Below are 23,071 nucleotides of genomic sequence, written 5' to 3' on the forward strand. Positions count from 1 at the left end.
GTACATGATGGACAATCCTATGAATTCTGAAACCCACCTTGTATCGCTAACTGTACTATCTTCACCATTACAAAAGCAATACTCACGAACGTCAGTGAAGTGATATATTTTCGTGGACTGTTATTTCCATTGGACTACTTTCAGCTTCAGGATTCATGGACATGCTGTACGTTCGACGATAATATTCGTAATAATATCGAGTGGTTTAAATATGTGAAAATGTGCCGATAAACTGTGTATAAGTTCGAATATTCAATGGCATCCGGTGAGTACTACGACAATACCGGCTTATAGAAAATTCTGTTCGATTCATTCGAATTTTTTGCACTGAAATTATGTATGAATAAAAGCGAATTTTCCTCAAACAATTTTCAACTCTATTCTCTCACAAATAGAGGCTATATTTATGTAACAAATACGGTTTAAATTAATCTGTTGCTTATTGTACTGGGACATACGCAGCGGTGTTTTAAGATAATGTTTGACAATGCGTCCTTGTACGACATGTGTAAGCAATTTCCAAAGCGAGTTTTACTCTTTTCCTTACCATTTTATATTTAAAATAGTATTAATTAAAAATTGTTGGAAACTTAGTATTATGCGCTCTTTAGTCGTTATATTTGTGAGGCAAAGGACTGAAAAGGGTGAAATACAGCTGAAGGTATACTTTAGCGCACCTTCTCCTATCCTTTAGTGGTCCACAATGAGTATCAGGCTGCGAGTATCAGGGAACTGGCTCTACCACGAAAGACGATGATGATGAATTATTGTTTTTATTGAATTTTATAATTGAAATAAGCTATTTTCTTAACCTCATCTATGTATATTAAGCCAATCTACATACCCCACAGTTAGTCAGTAATCTTATATGTTTTATCTACTACGGATTAACACGTGCTACTGATTATTTATATATAGAGCTACATCATTAATACTTCCCTTGCTTGTACCTACCCATTTGGAGATTTTTTGAGAAATTTCATGGGTCAAGTAAACAAAGTTATTTAGCAATACCCGTGACATTATGTGGCTAAGCAGAACACGAGTGCATTTATGCCTGTAGCACACCTCCGCTGCGAAACCCAAAGGGCGAAACCGCCATAGTTTCGCTGTGAGTTGTGAGTTGTTGGGCGGCGAAACAATAGCGAAATTCCCTGCTCTAACGTACAAAACTGACTATGACGTTGTCTCTTTCTAACATGATTTCGCTCATTTGCTTAGGCGCCGTCTACATCTCCGCCCTGGCGGACAACTGGCGGACAACGAGCGGAGATGTAGACGGCGCCTAAGCAAATGAGCGAAATCATGTTAGAAAGAGACAACGTCATAGTCAGTTTTGTACGTTAGAGCAGGGAATTTCGCTATTGTTTCGCCGCCCAACAACTCACAACTCACAGCGAAACTATGGCGGTTTCGCCCTTTGGGTTTCGCAGCGGAGGTGTGCTACAGGCATCATTAATATCAATATAATAAATGTCAAGTTTAAGGAAGTAGGTCGATATCGATTATTATCATACCTGTACTTTTACTTGTATTTTGCATATTGACAACATGTACTCTAACAGCCAGTTTCTTCATCAAAAGTAAAAGTCAAAGTAATGTCTAAAGTAAAAGTAACGGTCAAATTCGTTTTTTAATGGCTCAAGTAACAGCAAAACTAATAGAAAAAACGAATTTGACCGTTACTTTTACTTTAGACATTACTTTGACTTTTACTTTGGCTTTTACTTTTGATGAAGAAACTGGCTGTAAGTGTACCCGCATACTGCAGACTAAACAGTCGGCCGACAGTTGACCCGATGATTGGCATTTCTTTAAGAGCTTCTTGATTCCAATCAAATTTTTCAATAGGTCTGATACCAGCTAAATACTTGATCTTTGCCATTTGCGTACTACCATTCATCTTCATACTGATTTATTAAATGAGCCCAAACAATCGACCGACTAAAATTTTGCAGTGCACGGGTACTCCAAAGGGAAACTTTTTGGTAAATAAACCTGAAAAACGAACGTCTATTAGTGCATCATGAGTTCAGCTAGTAGCATTGTATAAATCTTCTGTCAACTTAATTCGTTTATCTGCAATTTTGTTTCTTCATTGGTCAATTGAGTCACATTTTGAGCGGGAAGATAAAGACAAGTACTTATACACATCTCTTGAGAAATAATCTACTCTTATACGAGGAAAACAGATGTACCAAAACGGCAATCCTCCAGATAAATAATTTCGAAATTCATGATCTTATCAGTTTTAATGCTATTGTGCTAATTTACTTTAGACCATAACTCGGTCAAGAGCAATGATATCTTAGTTTGGGGAAATGACGGTAGTTTTTGTGTTGACTTTTCACTAGCGTTTTGCCGTCTTACCACAAAAACTTTTTAACGTCAGTTTAAGTCTTGTCTAAAAAAATGACAAATTATGACGTTGACATATGGTTCATTTTGCAGCCAAAATTTTTTTAGACAAGTGTAAAACAGGGGTTAAAGTTTTTGTAGTAAGACCATTGGTATCCAAGAAGTTGACCTTTTCTTAATTTATTGACAAGTCATCATTAGCTCTGGTTGGTTCAAGTAGTGGTACTGCTCTTTATTTATTTTTGTTACCAAGTGGCGTTGCTTCTTCCTTAAAGGTATCAGTTTAGCGCAGCCTTGTTATTATTTTCAATATTATTAATAACAGCAAGTGGTTCAGCCATATTACTGTAGATAATCTATTATTCTCCGAATATATTATTGAACCATCAGCGAGCGTTTTCAACTTAGTTATCTTGCCGGAAAGTGACCTTTTTTGGAAACGTACTCCTTGACCTCCTTAAAACTGTTGTCTAACAGGTTCTTTCCTTATCTGCAAGAAAACAGATAAGTTTTTCCTTCCATAATGCCATTTTGGTTTCTTATTAGGTGGTCTAAAATGCTACAATGCTAAATACTACAAATACATAAGTAAATGAAATTAGGTATGAAAATACATTAATGAAATTAGGTAAAAATAGTAACGGACGTCATAGATAATAAAATATTATTTTATCTAATACCTGATAACAATCACAGGAAAATATACATATATCTCTCAATTTAGTGATGCATGGAGGTCTTTATCCGATAGATTAGGATAATGTTAGTAAGTGAGATTACTTTAAAAGACAAGCCTCTTATATGTGTTCATTCAAAAATTCAGCATTCTTTAAACCAAATGACGCTTTAGTGGGTGTAAAAAAAAACATTTTGTATCTTCAAATTAATTCGATCTCAGTGGCGTGCACTTGGAGAGGCCTATGTCCAGCAGTGGACTGCGATAGGCTGATGATGATGATGATGATGATCTTCAAATTACCGGATTGGACCTATATCAATTTGTTAAAGATTTTTTCCCACAAGGGCTCAAACTGTTTTCTTCTCACAATTTTAACCACAGTGACCGAAATGATCAAAAATAAAATACTGTCACAAAAGTCTTCACAAAAAATATAGTAGTACATGTAACAGCAGTTACCTTAAACCCCAAACCAATAACTGATACAAATACCTGTTCCGTTCCAGATGTGATACTAACAGCGCTCTTGTTATGGCTGATGCCGGCTCTGCTGTCTGCAGGAGTAGTGAAACGACAGGCGGAAGATGAGCAGGATCTAGAAGACCAGCCGTGTCGCACGTATACCTTGAACGGTCTACTGCACCTGGACTGTGCTAATAGAGGACTTAAGGATTTACCTGATGACTTGGACTACAGTGTAAGTATTAAGTTGAGTCCTTAATACTTAATATCTGTGTGTGTTCACCTAAACCACCGCGATGAAAAATATGTGACCTTTCTAAGGACTTGACTACCTGATTATCAAAATTTTTGTTAAGTTCAGTTATAAGTAGTTTTGACATGGAAACTAGCCAGGCAGATAAAGTAGCAAAATGAGGATAACCGATAGTCTTATGTAAGCAGGAAATGCTAGGATACAAGTAATAGGATAAAATCGGAATTTTTGTTATTGCTTCATTTCATCATAATCATAACGTTTCAAACAAATTAATTGATCTGGTTATCAAGACATCCATAAAATTTAAAATACCTGACATGCAGCGTTTGCACATTATCTAAATTTTATCTGAATGATATGACATAATTTCAAGGACATTCATTTCTAATTATATCAATTAATATCTTTAAATAAATCGATATACTTACATAATATTGTGAAAGTAGTGTGTCAGTTGATTACATAAATATCAGCAAAAATTAAAGTATGTGTCTGAGTGAAATCCTGCTAAAAATTCTCTTTTCTATAAAATAAGTAACTCCACTCTAGCAACATGAGCTGTATCACACGATGTGATCTAAACCTATTTATTTATTTTTTCAGGCCCAAGTGTTGCTGTTATCGAACAACAACTTCAGGACATTTCCGCCACAACTACAAAATTTTTCTCGAGTGGAAACGCTCGACTTGTCAAGAAACTATCTAAGTCATACAATTCCCAACTATTTACAAGACTGGGACACCTTACAAACCCTTAATTTATCCAACAATTTATACGATACTTGGATAAGCAATGGACGAAAATATTCAATTAGAAATCTAGATTTATCGAAGAACAAAATAAACGCCATAGATGACAGATCATTTACCACAATGCCAAACTTACATTTCCTCGACTTATCGGAGAACAGAATTAACGATTTGCCGCCTGGAGTATTCTCTGAGGCGCACAACTTAGACAGTCTCATTTTATCCAGAAATTACTTTTCCGATGTGCCCGCTTTCCAATCTCCTTCTTTGCGAAGTCTACACTTGAGCAGCTGTCAAATCGCAAATTTAAACGTCGATTCTCTTATTGGAATGGGTTCGCTCGTGGAAATCGACTTGTCTATAAATCAGCTCGAAGAGATCCCTGACAACCTCGCTTCCTACACATTGCAAGAGCTAAATTTAAGTTACAATTCAATAAATTCGTTGACGGATAGCAGCTTCTCGTCGCTACCGCATCTGGCGGTACTGGATTTGAGAGGAAATGAGTTTAGAGATGTATGGTCAACCTCACACTTTTCTTCAAATCCATTTTTGAGGGAAGTCTACGTGAAGGGGAACCGTTGGAGTTGTGAAGGTTTCAGCGTCAATCTTTTGCTGACATATGAATTTCTGACGAAGGAACCGTCTAAAATCGTTGACAGAGAGTCTTTGATTTGTTATACTCCATCGAATGTAACGCAGTTGAGTTGGCAGCAGGCGTACATTCGCACGTGGCACCCGGTGGAGGTGAGCACTCCTTCGTTCACGACCATAGCATTGATGGTAGGTGTTATTATCGGCATAGTAATAACATCTTGCGTCTGTCGCGGTCTGGTGGCTGTCACTTCGGAACCGTCAAGGCCACCCCCAGAGACTACACAATTGAATCTCAACGGTTCGGCTGGCCAGCCTAGAGTCGAGTCAGTCATATTGCGGGTACCTCTACGTGAGGATCTTCCACCGACCTACGACGAAGCGCTACTGATGCCACGCTTGAATTCGTCTTTCCATTCTTTGCCAGACTTTGTAGACGAGGAAGAACCGAGAAACTACCGCAGATCTAGATCCATTGGGGATCTCACAGAACACAGACCAAGATTGGGTGATAGACGATCTATGAGGCGTCCTATTGAAATACACACCAGGATCGCCATTGATGAGTAGGAGCATGTCACAGTTTGATTGCACAATCAAAGCACCACGTGATGTTTCAAGCGACAATATAATCTTGGACCATCTTAATATGGGTCCCTACAGATGTGGCTTAGCTTGGATAGACCATTGCATAAACTTTTTCATACGTTATGAAGTCTATGCTGGATTTTTGGATTGACGATCAAATAAAAAAGATGATTTTGTAAGAAATACTAATTATGAATTTATTTTCTAACAAAAGACTTGCCAATAGTTTTAAGTAAGTAATGATAACTGCAAAGTAGGTTTATTTTTTAAGACACATGTACATATGTTTTATAATGTTATTAAACTAGGTTTAATTGAATTAAGCAGTTTTATTATAATCTACGTCTGTCTCAGCTTTTTTTTCCGAAAATGATATTTGGATACCCATAGCGACATCTATCAACGGGCTGGTAATAAATCGAGTTACCTGTTTGACGTCAGCAGGTAGTAAAAATTGGTGACTGCATAGTTCAGTATTGACAAGATAGATGGCGCTGTACCCAATAAAAAAGAGCGGTAAAAATAAAGTAATAATAAAATTATTTTGTGTGATGGAAATAATGAGGGAGGTATTTTATTTGCTATAGAATATTTTAATGACGTATGGTCCGACATTCGGTAAAAAAAACTCAAAGCAACAAATCAAAAATAATACTCATCGGAATGAATAAATTTAGCAAAGATCTTAATCGTAAGGCCTGTTACAAATTATTTATTTTTTTCCTGTCATGTTTATTTTAATATACTCGTATATCTTTTATTTCTATTCTTACAATGATTTTGTATTTGCGCTAAATCGTACAATTACCTAATATTCACAGAAATCCTCAGGAGCCAGCTAAGTACAGATTACCGCGCCCCTTAGCACATACGCTTTCGCCATTCTTATCATCAATGATAACGTCATGAATTTGAGTCACACAATGTAATCGCATCGTAGGGACAACACGTCTAAAATAAAAAGAACTGTTCCATAAACCACAGATTAAGGTGTTTACATACGAACATAAAGTGAAGATAAGTGAAAAGTACAGATAATGTGAGTTATATAAATGTGTGTTCAATTAAATCGTGTGGAAAAGGTGTGTACTGTTTCAAATTTTGAATAGATTAGTCGGCTTTAGTTGACCGCTAGTGAAGATAAGCCATAAACTGCAACAAGACCATAAGACATTTCTTGAATGAAAACGAGTAAATCTAATTCTAGGGCATGGTCAGACCGCCAATATTTATCTGACAAGCATAGGATAAGGCTAAATAGGTCGGTACTTGACTAGCAAGTAATTAAACACCTGCGAAATAAGGTCAACAAACACTTGAAAGTGCCCATAGACAGGTGAAAACTATTTAATTTACTCTTGCACAATTTGCACAAATTGGGTGTACAATTAATTGATTTACTTAGTATAAAAATGTATGGCAATTAAGGGGTATACCTTAGTTCACGTTCGTTTTAAATGAGCCATTTAGACCATTCAACTACATCCTAATTCATTACAGTATTTACTTGCAATAAAATAAGCACCTTTCCCATGACAAAATAGGTCTTTACCATTTATTGTCCTGAATTTGCTTCACGTTTTCGATACAGATACGCAAAGTCGACCCAAATTTAAGTATCCTACTGTTTTATCAATAGCTGATAACAAAGATAAAATTGTTGTATGTACTAATGCAGCGGTTATTCATGGTATAGTGTTTTTGATTCTTTTATTTTGTGTTCGTAAGGGTTTGGAAGTTGAGGCGTGACAAGAAATTCAATCGAGCAGGTGTTCAATGTGATTCAGTTTTCCTTCCTTGTGATGTTAAGATTCAGTTAAATAAGAGTGTAGTGTTTTACTTTGAGTTTGTTTTCATACCAGCCTTGTGCAAAGTTTTAAATTGTGATTGTTTTTTTTAAGAAGTGTAACTAGCTTTATCGACCACTGTCGATGGATTAATTTAATATAAGTCTAAATACTCAATCTTCTAGTATAATCTGTGAGTTTCTTTGAACATGTTACCTGTTTGCCAAGGCATACACTTTTAGGACAAGAACACGATCACAAGCTAAGGTCCCGATGTTCTCTGATGTGCTATTGACGTACACTAAATTCATTCAACACTTTTTATCCATGACTGCTGTCGAGATCAAAATTAAGCTAGTTAGACATGAGACTTCCTGACGATTTCCCTGATGACTCAAATCAGAAAAAAACATTTGTATCGATTGATGATTAACGTTGAAAATATGATAGTACTTGAATCACTTCATCTGTACCTATCAATTGTGCAGGAAACAAAGTGTTGGTACATCAAGTGACGGGAAAAAAATACTATTTCCTTCTAAAATATGCGTCACGATAAACGGTCTCTCGGAATCGATTAAAATTAAATAAGTTGTTTATCTTTTCCAGGCAGTAATGATATCGAGACGTAATGATTCGATTACCTTGGCCACTATGTGTTCTAATGTTGATCAGCTTCGCGACCGCAGAAGTTGATTTTGATGGAGGGCTTGGTGACCTCTGCTTCTCATGTGTGTGCAGCGCAGATAGAACGATCGTCGATTGCTCCCGCAGAGGACTGACTGAGTTGCCTGATGGATTCGGCAGTCAGGTATTTATATTTTTATGGTTAATTATCCTTAAACAAATTTTAAAATTGAGTAAGCCATTCTAAGATGTTGGTCTAGTGCGTTTGTGTATTTATTAGTCTCTGAGATTGCTCAAATATTTTAAAGTAGGTAGTTACATTCAGACCTTTATTTTTTCCAGGTGACGAAGCTGAACATTTCAAACAATGAAATATCCACATTTCCCAAGAACTTACACAAATTCTATAACCTGGTCACTTTAGATATAAGTGGTAATCGTCTGAACGAAGTACCTAAAGATGCGCTACAAAACTTAACTGTCCTTGAAGACCTGAATTTATCGCACAACTACTTCACGTCATGGCTTAATCTCAATCCTAACGAAGCCTTCCTACCAGCACCAAATTTGAAGAAATTGGACTTGTCCTTCAACAAATTTGCAACAATGGGTAACCTGGCAAATCAGGAGCTGATAATTAGTCATTCTCTTGAAACTTTAATACTGGAGCAGTGTGAAATAGATGCAGTATATGGAAGATCTGCACTGAGTGGTCTTGCAAACATCAAATACCTGAAATTAAACTTCAATCCCATCACGCGAATACAAGGACTCATATCGTCTACGTTAAAGAGTCTCGACGTCAGCAACTGTGCTCTCAGCATAATAAATCATAACGAATTAATGTACTTACCATCCTTGGTACATTTGAAAATGGCTCACAATTATCGCTTGGAACTATCATCTTCCGCATACAATTTATTCTCAGACTCTTTGCGGTACTTAGATATATCATACTGCAATGTACTGCAACCAAACCTGCAAGGATTTCCTAATCTTCGAAGAGCGGTCCTCAACCACAACATGATTAGATTTCTGAGGAGTAATGAGTTTGTAAATAACACTCTATTAGAATATTTAGATTTATCTTACAATAACATCGGCTCGCTAAAAAGTGATACATTTCGAGGACTGACTTTGATAAAACATTTAGATTTATCTTGGAATGAAATAGCGATTATACCTGAGGATACCTTACTTGCAATGCCTGCACTGACACAAATGAAATTATCTCGAAACTATCTCACGAAAGTTGGTCATTTGAAATCCAACTCAGTGACTGTTCTTGATTTAAGCTCCTGCGAAATAAGCGTTATTGGACCAGATTCTTTGGAAGGACTACAGAGTCTTGTAGATTTGGATTTGTCTAGAAATCTTCTAACACACATACCTGACAGTATATCGTCTAACACATTAAAGTACTTAAATCTGAACTACAATCGTTTGACATTCGTGAATAATTACACCTTCTTCATGTTGCCTCGACTAATAGGCTTAAGTGTCATTGGAAATAGATTTACAACAATCTGGAGACGGTCATACTTTGAATCAAATCCATATCTAGAACGACTCGATTTAAGCGATAATATGTGGAGATGTGATTGTGGTGATGGAAATATGTATGATTTTTATGAATTTATTACACTCGAACCTAACAAAAAGGAAGAATCGTACAACCTTGTCTGTAATAGCCCATTATCGTTAATAGGGCAAACATGGTTAGAAGCCTGTTATTTTGTTTGGAATCCCACCGAAAAAGTACCAAGTCCAGATGGATTAATATGGTTTATAACCGTAATGATTGTAGGATTGACATTGTGCCTGCTATTAGTAAATTGTATAAGGAGATCTATGCAGCGCCGTTTAGCAGTTATTCAAGCTGAGAGAGAAAGACAAGTTGAAGAAGCAAGAGATAGATTGAGGCAGTTGAGAATACGTGCAGAACAAGAAGCTTTGTGCAACACCCCAGATCCTCGCGATCTCATTGCGCCTCCATCCTACGATGAAGCTCTCTCGATGCCAAAATTGAACGCATCTTGTCATTCTCTTAACGAAACAGGTACGGGTAAGACACGAAGAAAACGGGGCCGAAGGAAAACTAAGTCGAGTGGAGATTTACTTGAAGAAACTGAGAGGAATGGAGATGTCCGTGTGTTAGATGATGTTGAACTGTCTGAAACGTCAAATGATCGACGTCGTAGACCAAGGAGGCAAATAAGTAGGTATGGCAGTCATGAAGTGGCTGAATTAGACCAGTCGCCCGGTGCTCGTCGTCGCCGTATGTCCGAATATAATGCCGACTATGATTCGCAGAATGACGATAATGTGACTGTTGAAGTTCAGGCAGAATTAGAAAGACCCCTGCGACCTCGACCACGCAGATATTCCAATGGTGACAATAACCTAAGGGAAAGTGACTTTTGAAAGAGATTATGAGAATACCTAAATAGCATTTAGTTGAACATTATTATAAGTTTTGTTATTACCAACATTATAAATTAAGTTATTAGGCATTTTATTATGAAAAATAAATAATGTTATATGATATATTGTGTTGTATTATTTAACATTATACATTTCTTACTTATAGCCTCCACAAAACGTAGGTTTAGTAATTGACGCAAACGCCATCTATGTCTGATAACTTGAACTAACTACAGTCAAAGTTTTAGATATTCCTCAAATTGTCGACAGGCTCAATGTCGTGCTTCTTCCGAATAATTCAATTTTAGGAAGAATTTATAAAGTATTAATATCTATAGTATAGAATAGACCTTCTATAAAATATGATGAGATAACTACGTTACATTAGTGGTTGCGTTAGTTTACGATAGATGTCGCTACTGACAGCCAGCATTACATTCAGGTAACATTCTTAGCAATCAATTTTGTATTTGACACCATTATCACTATTTTCATAAACGCTATGTAAATACGTAATATATGCTTGGATGGCATACTATAATATTGTTAGTATGTACCTAAGTACCTGCGTTGATACATATATTAGATTATATGCAGGATGTAGGTACTTGACAATTGTCCAAAAAGAATGGTAGTACTATTTAATTCATAAGGTTTGATTCGCCGTGAAATAAAGACATACACCGTACAGCCTTCATAGAACAGCAAGCACAACTTTTGCTCTTTTACCTTCAGACTTTACCATCAATTGTGGAAATTCTAATCATGATGACGTTATACGTTCATGGAATTTGAAGAAATTGAAGGATCAGGGCAGAGTCATTAAAACAAAGAAGAACTTGATTCAACCATTTATATCATAAAATAGTTTCGAAATAAAAATACATTAAATTTATATTTGCTTACTGAACTATTTATTGTTCGGTTTTGTTCATAAATTCCTAAAAAATCTGATTTTTTATTTCTATTAAAATGTTGATACGTTTAACAGTTTACTATTCATTATCATAATTTAAATTAGGTCAGTAAAAGCATAAAGATACAGAGTAATTAATTTAAAAGCAGTTGCTTAGTTACAAAATAAAATAATTCATATAAAAAGATCTACGAAATATACACTAAAAGAATTTGAATTAGTTATATACATACGTGGAAAATAGTTCAGATTACTTATAATAAATGGTATCACATTCTTAAAATCTAAACTCAATAAAATTACTAAGGAACTTATGCTTAGCCAGACCATGAAAGAATGAATCTCTCCATAGAAAATGAGAAAACAATAACTAAACATAGCCAGTTGGAGCTTACGTTGTTATACATTACTGTTTAGATAAATATTCTCAGGGTAGAAGTAAGTACACAACCATTGAAATTTAACAATTCAAGAATTGTACCCCATTATACTATACATATAGATAACGCAGGATAGGTGTACCGAACAGAAACACAGAACACAATGTTTGTACAACGACTTGGATCGGTCGATACTCGTATCATCGTAGAGGACCTACAATATGAATTTCATGTATTACTAACAAGACAATTACAACTATCATGAACATGGCAACACTTTTTACACGTATAAAAATATTTTTATTACTTATTGCGCAATATATTTTTATAAAAATATATTATACCACTAACAATGTTAAAATAAAGGCACTGTCGACTACAAACACACTTTGGCAGCAAAGGTTCTAGACTTACACACGCTCCAATGAATCGATTTCAATCCTTCACACTCGAGATTTGACCTAACTACACGCACAATATAATCACAGTATTTCGCCAATAGTGAAGTGTTTGCTGTTTGACACAGATATACACAAAGTGTTATTGTCCTTGCAACTGTGGCCGGATTTCAAGTGGTAGACTTGACCGCATCTGATGGAGTTATGATGATGTCTCCAGCATTCGACCTACTTCTGGTGACTAGTACAGGTGTTTTAGGTTTAGGCATCTCCGTCATCTTTATACGTACTCGTCCCATATCGGGCGAGTACACAGGCACGTATTCGCGAGACGGTGATAAGAAGTCAGAATCAGTGTTTTGGTCCCCATTTATAAGAGGCTGAGATATATCAGAGTCGCGAGTGCCGTTTAGTTTGGGAGTATCATCATCATTGATAGGTACAAAAATATCTTCACTTGATAACGAATTAGTATCCTTCCTAGAGTCAGGTGATGCAGGTTCAGAATCAAAAGATGTTTCATGTTGTTGTAGCTTATCATCTGCTAAATTATTGTCCCTTGAACTGCTCTTATTTTGATTTGTGTCTCTTGGACTATCAGTTCTCACGCCATTGTTATTGCCATGGCTTACACCATTACCTAGGTCTCCATTTTCACTTTTCTTCTGGGGTGTTTCATGTGTTGGGACTAGTTCGTATTTTCCATTAACTTTCTTATCAACAGGGGTTTCTAAACCAGCTGGCTTGCCTAGCAGAGATTTATTCATATCGACCATTTCTTTTGATGCCTTTTCTACGTCTCTCTTTTGTTGCCTTAAAAGCCTTCTATCTCTTCGTTTTCTCATTTGCCCTTTGATTATTGCAAATCCAATTAATCCAACTAGCAATATTACAATAATGGCTATACAAACATACGTTCCTGTTTTGTGAGGAGCCTGGTTTTCGTTATCTGCAGGGAGTTGTCCATGCACCTCTGATGCATGAGTTACTCGGATTTGTTCTGATATAGTAGTATCACGTGCTGTAGACGATGTTACCATTTTTTCCGTCGTAGGCTTTGGAGTGGTTTCTTCATTCCATTTAGGATCACCTTGGTAAAGGTTTGTGATACGCGGGTACATAGGATATTCAGTACTCGATTTGTTTTCATCTTCGTTATCAATAAGTCGATGAACTGGTTCTGGGCTTAAATCTTCATAAGTGACCGTGGTGGTTTCATCAATTATATGGTCCGATATGATACCAAATGGCAGAAAACCTGAACCCTCTCCAGATCCTTCAATTGGATCTTCAGTAGTTGGGTCAGTTTCGGCGGCTATAACCTCATCAGTGGCTAAAAGTTCTTTATCGAGTTTTCGTTCCATTTTTGGTTCCAGGAATAGAATCTCTGTAGTATGCTCAGCATCGCCACCATTGCCCGAACCTTCAATGTGGCTATACGGAGACGGTGACGAATTATGACCCACTTTTAAAAACTGAAGTTGATCATCATCTTCTACAGCATCACTTCCTTGTATCACATTTCCGTCATCTAAATCACTTTTGGCTACTAGTGGCATAGATTTTAGAGCCGTGGTCTCTTGGCCTATTTGAACAGCATCTAAAGGCTGGTCTCCCATCATCATATCCATGAAATTGTTATCAGTTTTAGGAACTTTGCAGATATCCTTCGATTTCAGTTCTAACCAGGATTTCCCTTTAAACCTCGAAGGTGAGGCACATTTGACATTATCTATATAAACGTTTGCAACGAGCAAACGGTCGCGTGCCAATAAGTTTTCACATGAACAATCAAGAGGGTTACCCTCCATTTCGAGATGTTCTAATGCTGCTAAATGTCCTAGATCAGAAGGCACATCTTTCAATAGGTTGTTAGTTAAATCTAATGAACTAACGCTTGAAGGAAGATGTACGAAGGAGAGCTTTTGTATCCTGTTGTTTGCTAGATTAAGATGCACTAATTTTTTTGCATTATGGAAGAATTTGTTCAGCGTCTGGATGCCGTTCGTTGAGAGATCTAGTGTGACAACTTCTGTAAGCCGGTCGAGCTCGTGGTTAAGTTTTGTAATGTTGTTGTGCGACAGATCGAGAATGTTGATGTTGTGATGTTTCTGGCGGAGGGTAAACTTGTGCAATTCGGGAAGGCTGCTGCAGGTGGCGCGGTGGAGGCCATCTCTAGTGGTGTTGCAAACACAACCATCGGGGCACACCGCTGCTAAGATCGGTGCGAACAGCACAGACAGAGCCAAGAAGCACGCAGACACACGAAGCCACGTCATCTTGACTTGAACTCAGCACCTGGAATTAAAGAAAAAAACCTCATTAAGTTTCAATCTAACAAATTCTCATTAAAGAATCATTGATCATACAATAATGGGCGTTGTCTGTTGATCTTGTTAACAATTGTGACGCTTACATGACGTGCGGTGAAAAACGTCCATATGTTTTAGCGTTAATCTGTCAGCGGTCGTGTAGTATCAAATATCAGGCGCATATATTTTATCAATGCAAATAAAGTTACACGAGGTGATATTCGTTGCAGAGGCGGATTATAGGTAGGACGACCGGTCGGTCATCTGACTATTATATAAATCACAACATCCCTGCTCGCGAACTGTCAGCTAAATATAGGACAGAATAACATACGGGCAAACGGTCCCCTGCGGTCTATTACAGTCTCCACCTCTCCAATTATTGCAACTGCAGTTAGACGGCAATTTGAATCTACACGTTTCCTTTCATAGATAACGGCTTCTGGACTACGATGGGCTATATAGTTTTGCACAGGTTTAGAGTGTGCCAGCAATGGGAGAGCTCACTAGTTTATACACGCGTAGATTCCGTGTAGTATTTGTCTCCGCATTTAGTTTTTTTATGCAGAAATTATGTTTGGTTGAATTATACTGTTAAGTGTAACTTCGTACATAAGTACCATATGCCAAATTAGAAAGATATTTAATTTTCGTTGTTATGATAACTATATACTTAATCTGCATTTCGCAATCTGATTGCAACTTTATTAATATACTTAAATTAGCTATTATTCCGTAATCTTTAATATATGCTTAAACATAGAAAAGCTTGCATCAATTCAGGTTTTTAAAATGACAAACTTAAAAACCAGTTTTATGTTCAAGTTCTATTTCAATATTTACTTAATGGATCTTTGTAATTTGTGTAGACCAGTTTTACATATAATAGCTTAAAAAGGTTAAAAACTTTAGCAGTAGCAACCATTGAACATCAACGGAATAGAACTTTGTAATCTGGGATCAATTCTATTAACGTTATGTAACTAATAACTCGCTCAAATTTCTAAGAATATCTTCATCGATTTAAGGATAAATGCTGAATGAAAACAATCGAACTCGATTTCGTTCTCACAGTTCACATTTCCCTGCCAAATTCACATCAGAACGTTAATAACCTAATTTTAAATTTGTTCTATTTTGGTCCGAGTAATAACATCCTCGGTGCACTTGGCCGCCCGAAGAAGTGGTTCAATGTTACCCAGCCAGGAAGTGGATAGTTACCCATTTGTGCGAATGTGATGTCAAATGGTCGCGTTGGACGTGGGTGTATTGTTTGGACCCAGAGGGAGCAATATTGCGCAATAGAACACGAATATTTTTCAGCTTTCGTGGGAATTGACTTTGATGAACTCTCAAGGTTAAATATGCATTTATATTTTGTGCATGTAGGTTGAATGTTAAATGAGGTAGATTAGTGGAAGCCGCAGATTTGGAAATTGCTGCGTTAAAGAGTTTTTATTTCGTAGTTTTATATTTTTCGGTCTTTACGTTGAGAAAGTAATTAATTCTGACACTTGACGCAATTGGGAAAACCCAGCGTACAACAGTATTATTACCAGTAAAATGCCTTAAAGCCTATTGTCACAAACATCATTAGGGGGTCATAAGTTAAAAGCCTTAAAGCAGTTACGTGTATTTCATCGCGGACATTGACCTCTATTAGATAAACCTTGAAATAAACGTTTTAAATTAATTTCCGTCCAAGGATTTGTAAAAAATAATTTAATTTATAGTTTCAACTGTTTATTGTAGGAAACACGTATTTGTCGCCGTACAAGGTTGAATTATTATATTTTTATCACAGTATACGTTTAGCTTTAAGATTTACATGTATATTAAGCACGGATTTTAATAAATGACCAATATTATACAAATATAAGTAAAAATAGATGATGATAAGAGATAAACTGGATAATGTAACACGAATTAATTCTAACTAAATTCAGTTGACCTACAACACAAGATTTTTTTTACGAATTAATGAACGCGATAACTATAAAAGGGCAATCCAAACCTTTACGCACATCAGTAAAACTGAATACATAAACAAATGACTCACTCATTGATAAAACAGGGCCATGATATTAAAATTATGGCAATATCAATAAATAAGGGGTAGAACACAATGACGAAAGGTCTGACTCACGACGACAAGGTTGCAGACGCCAGACTCGCACTGGGCGACCGTGGGTCTGAAATGTCATACGTCTGTCATGCAACAGATGCAGGGCGATTAAAAGAGATTTAAATAAAAACAGCTTTAGTAAGTGAGAATGTAATTATGTGCATATATATCCGGTCTTTTTACAGCGACATTTGACGAATGAATACAATATCTTTTTTGTAAAGCATAGGTACAATTTGCATCCACTCAATCTCTTATAAATTAAACGTGAAATATCTGTCCGTCCATGACTTTTGAATATAGATCTTCAATAAATATTATAGTGATTTAACCCATAACAGATTGAGATGCGAATCAAATATTTATAAGGCTGCATCGAAACCTACTCGGTAGTCTTGCATGATTCACGTTCAAGACGACAGAAATTATGTAAACTGACTTAACATCTGCGTGTTTAATGCAGTATTTAAAAATGAATTCAATGCTCGGACATGGTCTCATAACAGTCGGCTTAAATGTCTGACCTTTACTGTTTTATGCAACAAGTAGAACGTCAGAAAGACATGAACAGTGTGAAACGACCTAAAAGCTTCCGACGCTTCTTTTGAGTGTTGCCAATTTATTAACGCGTGTAAATGATTTCTTATTGTTTTTGCCTTGGCAAGCGCATTCGGAGATTTATCACATGCATTTTACTTAAAAGTGAGAACGAGATGGTTAAATAAACCTTGGATTAATATGGCAAGTCAATAATATTAGTTTGTGGAAGGTTTGCTTGCGTTTTTAATATTTGGCTAAGAAAATATAATCATTCGCTTTTGCTATTTTCTTTCGAAGCACTAGGTAATGACATTTCAATACCTTTTACAGATGATTGAAATGGTAAGTAAAATTTGAACTGAGTATCAACATCATCTCCAGTGCAATGCCTTGTAAAATCATACGCGGAAGCCATCGCCATCGTGTAAAATTTAAATAAACACGATACTCTTACATTTCCACCAATACGTGTGATTGAACATGACGTAACAACCTCATCATGCCATCTCGAAACCGAAACACTAATAAAGTCACCGACATCAGAATTAAACCCTAATTTGGACAAGATGGACGGCCAACATTATCAAGAAGACTCCATCAATCAACCTCATATAGGAAGCCAAAAGGCCACCACCATATAAAGCAATTGCTTTAATACAATCGCTTTCGTAATGCGATATTCAACATTGAAGTCCTGAAAATAGTTATTGTTTACCTTCTGTTAAGCAAACATAAGGCAGATTGGCTTGATTTACGAGTCCACCTCTGAGCATGTGTGTGTGCACTCACACAGAGGTAGTGCAGTCAGTCAGCCTTGCGACTGTAATGTAAGCAATATGAACTGAACGCATTGTAGTTCTGTCCTACTTGGGAACGATCTGTTGCTAAATATTGAACTTGTTTATTGAAGTCACTATTTTGTATTTATATCGAATCATAACTCCTTTAATCGCGGCTTCAAATTGAAGAAAATTATTGTTTTATGTAAAAATGGCAAAATTTCCGAATTCAGAGAATCAATATTCAACTGACTGTTGATACTTACTAATATGAAACTATGTATAGACTTTTATTTGACATAAGAATTTACTTACGACAAAAGATGAAATATGCACCAAGATAAGAAAGATGAAAAGCTTTTGCCAAAAGAAAGCGTCGGATTCAGCTTCAGATATCCATAGGCAAACCGGGCCCGGTGATAAGTGATTGTCCGTCAAAACACCAATAAATCATGCAGATTTCTACCATTTGTTATGTGTGTTTATATCCTTATTCGTTTCCCACGGCATCTTGTGAAGCTATCCAGTATTTAGAAAGAAAACATGGGCATAGAAAAAATATTTTGCAAAACAAAGGATATTCGTAATTCCCACTGAATAAGTATTATAATAGGGGTATTGTTTGAATGTTCGTTAAATTAAACAAATAAAATCGTTTAGGAAAGAAAAAAAATAAGGACACTTAAGCAAATAAAAAATATGATCTCAATTTGGGCAGATACCTAGAATTATCATTCAAAATTTCCTCTTAACCTCACGCAGAGAGGAAACAGCCAAAAGAATTCATCAAAGGTTTTTACAAAGTCCAAAACACAACAGGTCTCGTTATCAACAGTGTGACTACACAAAAAAAAAACAAAGCACGATCGGTAATACCAAGTCCAAAAGTCGATTCTGTGTAATATTCCCTCCGATGATAGATAGCCCATACAGAGCTAACTAGTATTAATTACAAGCACCAGTTACCTGGCGCCTGTATTTTAATTAGGTCTCATGTATAAGATAGCAGGCTTCCTAATAAGTTTGTGAGCAATTGTAATTTGCTGTATAAGGGCAGTATAGTTGTTGAAGCTGTTGATAGCTTTTAATAGCTCGCTGTTATATGTCTTTACAGGGTGCAAAATTGACTTTCATTACTTGCAATGTTTCCTTAACAAAAATTAATAGTTTTAAAAACTAAAACACACGCTAGTCATGTATTGTCATCGGAACTCATAAAATTTCATCTCAATCGATGACCGGGAATTAAGATTCCAAGATTTTCTTACATACATAGTTAGTTACGGAAGGAGCTGCACCGACAAGAGCTGGGCTCTTAAATTGAAGAAGAATAGTTAATTACAAGTGAAACTAGTATAAGCGTGTTAAAAATTGAGTTAGGAAATATTTATTTTAAATAAGTAATTGCGTAGTGAATATCAACAATGAAAAAACCTATTATACCAAGCAAAACATCAACAGGTTGTACGTACAAATAGCAAGCATTAGCCGAGGACTGAACCCGACACCAACTGCCCACTCAGCTGCGAACATTGGAAAACTGGATCTGAGCTATAGGTGCCTACATAGGCTTAAAACTTATGTTGAGTACACTGAGTTACATACGCAATGTGCATTGCAATGATAGGCGTTAATATGATACATGTCTGGACTTTTAGACCTTGGGACAATGAAAACCCAGAAGTGTTTTGTTTTTGAATTCGAAAGTAGAACCTACTTTTTAAAAAAATTGACAATAGGCTATCTCCCCTCATGGTAAACGACGATGTGGTCGAAATAAAATTGCAATAATAAGGCATTCAAACCTACAACTTACTTTACAATTTCCGATCAATTTTGGACCGAATTACCTACCATTATAGAGTTAAGCAATCTACTGACCTACTGTCTACATACGCATATAATCAGTTAATCAAATCTTTTAGAATGTTGTATTGTATAAAAGTGCAGCTGCTTTAGTTTCGACACTCGAATGTGCATGTGCCGTACTGGTTTTGAACAGGTCAGTATGAAATAAGCAGGACTATTGCATAAAATCACATCCTGCCGTTTACGACTATTAAGCGGTACGAAATATAACTAAATATGTTAGTTAGGAAGTATTTAAAATTATCTAAAGATACAAAGTACGTATTACTTCACCTTCATCGATAAATATTTAGTTTTTATGCACTTGAACCTCGTATATATTTACGTTGGTTACAACTCTATCCATTAACCGGCGCGTGGGCCGGCAGCCAATAAATTGTGAGATAAATGTACCGACGCAAGAGTCCCGCGATTTCCCTGCCATTACTATAAGCGCTTCAGGAAATAGATTGTACATTACCGTGATTTGCGCGAACCTGCTGACGTATATAGTTCATTTGACCTCCATGTTTAGAAAAACAAATGAAATTCCACGGATTCACTCGTACATACATACTTGATACATCGATTCTGGATTGTATATAATTAATTCATTTTAATAAACATAAAACGCAACTTATCACTATAAACCTTTTATATGGGCTTTTAATGTCGACATAAAATGTTGCAGTGCATACAACTAAAACAGGATGATTGCATACTGACTCAATCAGTTCATGAGTTCGAAGCCACCAATCCGCCAAGTCATACATCGTGTTTTCGCAATATGAGAATGTATCACAATAAGCGTCGCAGGTACATTTTTCAGGCACGTATTGACTTTTTCATTGATCAGACAGTTTGTAAATAATTGGCGTTCGAAACAATGCTGTTTGATGAGTTCTGTGAAACGGATTAATGCAGTATTCAAGTCAGTGAAAACATGATCGGCTTTAACTCGTCGTCTACCGCGTAAGATATATAACGTCACTGTCAATAACCTTCCATGATCTTTATCTTCATACCTTATATAAGATTCACAAGAACTTAACCTACTAATGAAGTTCATCTTCTTTAAGTTCGTTTTCGTAAAGACCATTTCAAGCGAATTTCATATCGATGGACATAAGTTCATATCCAGGAATATAGATCACGCAAAATTTCAATTCGTTCCTGTAACGTAACTGAGAAAACAGCCAACTATGAAGAAACATTTTGATAGTTTTGAATATGCTCTCAAGATGTGTATTAAGCTTGAAAGTTCTGAGTACAAACTCGAGTGCAATAATACCCAGGGTTTCTTTGAAGCAATAAAACACCCAATCGGGCCTTTACTTTCCCGCATTAATGGCGACTGTTTTATGCGTCCGCGCATTCTGTCGTAAAACACCGAGTGTTTCCGAGTTGGCTCGGTCGATATCGGAGTATCATTATGAGAAATAGCGAATCATTTGCAATTTATAACTGGGTTCTAAGTTCATGGTTCGATCCTCACGAACATTACACTCTTGTTGTGGAAAAAGGACCAAACGGGAACTTAGGACCAAAAGTCCGCTGTGTAGAAATTTGTGGATTTTAATGCGCACTGTAGCGTTGGTGTGGGTAATATGGTTAAAGCTACCTAGAGATCAGTGGTACACAAAAGACCATAATGGTATAGAAGCTAGACCTATAAATCAGGAACTAAGAGACCAGTGAAAGTCGGTCTACTTATTCAACAGAAATGAGGTCGCTATTCAATCGATCAAGTCCCATTAGGACTCTTTCAGTAAAAGCTTTTGCATATCTGGTATAAATACTAGCATTTACCATTGACATTTTTGAGCGTAAGCGCTATTGAAAATTATTAAATCTTTTTCAGAAGTACTTTTAAAACTATAATTTCTATCCAGGGGGGCCAGCAAAATGTAAGCTTTACTTTAGATTAATTTGTTTGAGAAAGGTAAGCAGATCTTAGTACTTTTCAATGAAGCCAAGATTTAGATAATTCTGATACCAATTAAGATATTAAAACCCAATAACAATTTGTGTGTTCCCGAGTTTATATTCGCAAAGATTCACGGTTGCAACTTGGTAACTTATTGTGTAAATCATAAAATGCATAATAATTAGCATAAAACTTACATTAAGGAAGTAAAATTAAAAATTATTCAAGCAAACTTGTTCTTCGTGGCCTGGTCATTACCGCTCGAGTGGGTCTCGTTACACTAATTATAATTAGTGATTATTTCTCTTTATAATACGAGCACGCCAATAGAAGCGTGGGCGCTCATTAAAATAAAGACATGCATAATAAATTAAGAATTTAATATTGCTTATTTTTAATTCACCTTAGTTTACCATCACTTGCATTTGGTTCTATATCAAAAAGCAATGTGACAAGTGTGCATAAATAATTTACATCAACACTACTACAAAAATAATCGTGGTCTGTTAATTTACCGACTTATTTATAAGGAACGTTCTCACCTCTACAAAGGTGTTACTCGTGTCCTATCTAGTCAGTTTAACATTAATGCAGTGACCGAACGCTACGAAGAACAAACTTTCTCAGAAAATACGATATTCAATAAACATACCACAGATACGAGACTCGATACGCTTCCATGAAATGCAACACAAACTCACGATGTTACTGAAAAACACATTCACGTAGGCAGAGATGAAAAAACAAGTGACTGTAGTAAAAATCACGAAGATAAAAATGATGGAAGTCAACAGGCTGACGTAATTCGCTCACTTTACCACGAGTGACAATATGGACACTTTTGTACAACACCACTTTAGAAATAAACACACTAGGTTCACACTGAAGATTTCACTGCATTCGAAGAGAAAAGTCACATTTTATTTGTGGTATCCAAGGTGAGGGAGACAATATTTCTGCTGGACTGAAGCCAAGAGCTGTAAAGAAAAGTACACATTTCTAAGAGCTAATTGTTAGAGCCACGTGTACCGGCGTTGAATGATCAGACTTGGAATCTTAACCTAGTTACCCAGTTATTGGCAGACAATTAAGCGGAGGATTCGCGTCGTTACCGTTAATGGGATTAGCTTTGATGTATCAGTTTCATTATCTATTAGTGGTGCTATTAGGTCATTAACTAATTGTTGACCATTTACTAGAACTTTGTTAGAACAACTTGCATTTATTTCATTATCTTCAACTATCAATATAACGTTTTTACATTCATCATATTCTGTGTTATCGAAGTCATTACTAACTTTAATGAACAGTTCATTTTCTA

The 23,071-nt window shown here is 36.2% G+C and overlaps 3 protein-coding genes across 5 annotated transcripts in view; 2 read left to right on the top strand and 1 right to left on the bottom strand.

Annotated features, from left to right (window-relative positions):
- The first annotated feature begins 31 nt into the window (after positions 1 to 31).
- Positions 32 to 6,006, top strand: LOC124633616 (leucine-rich repeat-containing G-protein coupled receptor 5-like). Its single transcript, XM_047168896.1, has 3 exons — positions 32 to 265; positions 3,544 to 3,734; positions 4,359 to 6,006. Exons 1-3 carry the CDS (start codon positions 256 to 258, stop codon positions 5,667 to 5,669), a joined length of 1,512 nt encoding a protein of 503 aa, XP_047024852.1. The 5' UTR covers positions 32 to 255; the 3' UTR covers positions 5,670 to 6,006.
- Positions 6,007 to 6,603: 597 nt separating this feature from the next.
- LOC124632627 (insulin-like growth factor-binding protein complex acid labile subunit) lies at positions 6,604 to 10,648 on the top strand. Of its 3 annotated transcripts, none has more exons than XM_047167530.1 (3): positions 6,604 to 6,726; positions 8,084 to 8,285; positions 8,444 to 10,648. In XM_047167530.1, exons 2-3 carry the CDS (start codon positions 8,106 to 8,108, stop codon positions 10,523 to 10,525), a joined length of 2,262 nt encoding a protein of 753 aa, XP_047023486.1. In that variant the 5' UTR covers positions 6,604 to 6,726; positions 8,084 to 8,105; the 3' UTR covers positions 10,526 to 10,648. The 3 variants fall into 3 exon arrangements, with proteins under 3 accessions (XP_047023486.1, XP_047023482.1, XP_047023491.1); XM_047167526.1 differs by having other exon boundaries at positions 6,606 to 6,769; XM_047167535.1 differs by lacking the exon at positions 6,604 to 6,726 and adding an exon at positions 7,203 to 7,456.
- Positions 10,649 to 11,364: 716 nt separating this feature from the next.
- LOC124633105 (protein windpipe) overlaps positions 11,365 to 23,071 on the bottom strand; it is a 50,120-nt gene continuing 38,413 nt past the window's right edge. Inside the window, exon 3 of the mRNA XM_047168231.1 lies at positions 11,365 to 14,517. Within this exon, the coding sequence (XP_047024187.1) occupies positions 12,390 to 14,498 (2,109 nt within the window). The 5' untranslated portion in view covers positions 14,499 to 14,517 and the 3' untranslated portion in view covers positions 11,365 to 12,389. The remainder of the gene's footprint in view (positions 14,518 to 23,071) is intronic.

This window comes from Helicoverpa zea, chromosome 1 (assembly GCF_022581195.2).
Source record: "Helicoverpa zea isolate HzStark_Cry1AcR chromosome 1, ilHelZeax1.1, whole genome shotgun sequence".
In the NCBI taxonomy this organism is placed as follows: Eukaryota; Metazoa; Arthropoda; class Insecta; order Lepidoptera; family Noctuidae; genus Helicoverpa; species Helicoverpa zea.

Coding starts and splice junctions, on each gene's coding strand:
- LOC124633616 (XM_047168896.1), top strand. Junction 3,735..4,358: donor CTGATGACTTGGACTACAGT/GTAAGTATTAAG, acceptor TTATTTTTTCAG/GCCCAAGTGTTGCTGTTATC.
- LOC124632627 (XM_047167530.1), top strand. CDS start 8,106: ATGATTCGATTACCTTGGCCACTATGTGTTCTAATGTTGATCAGCTTC. Junction 8,286..8,443: donor CTGATGGATTCGGCAGTCAG/GTATTTATATTT, acceptor TATTTTTTCCAG/GTGACGAAGCTGAACATTTC.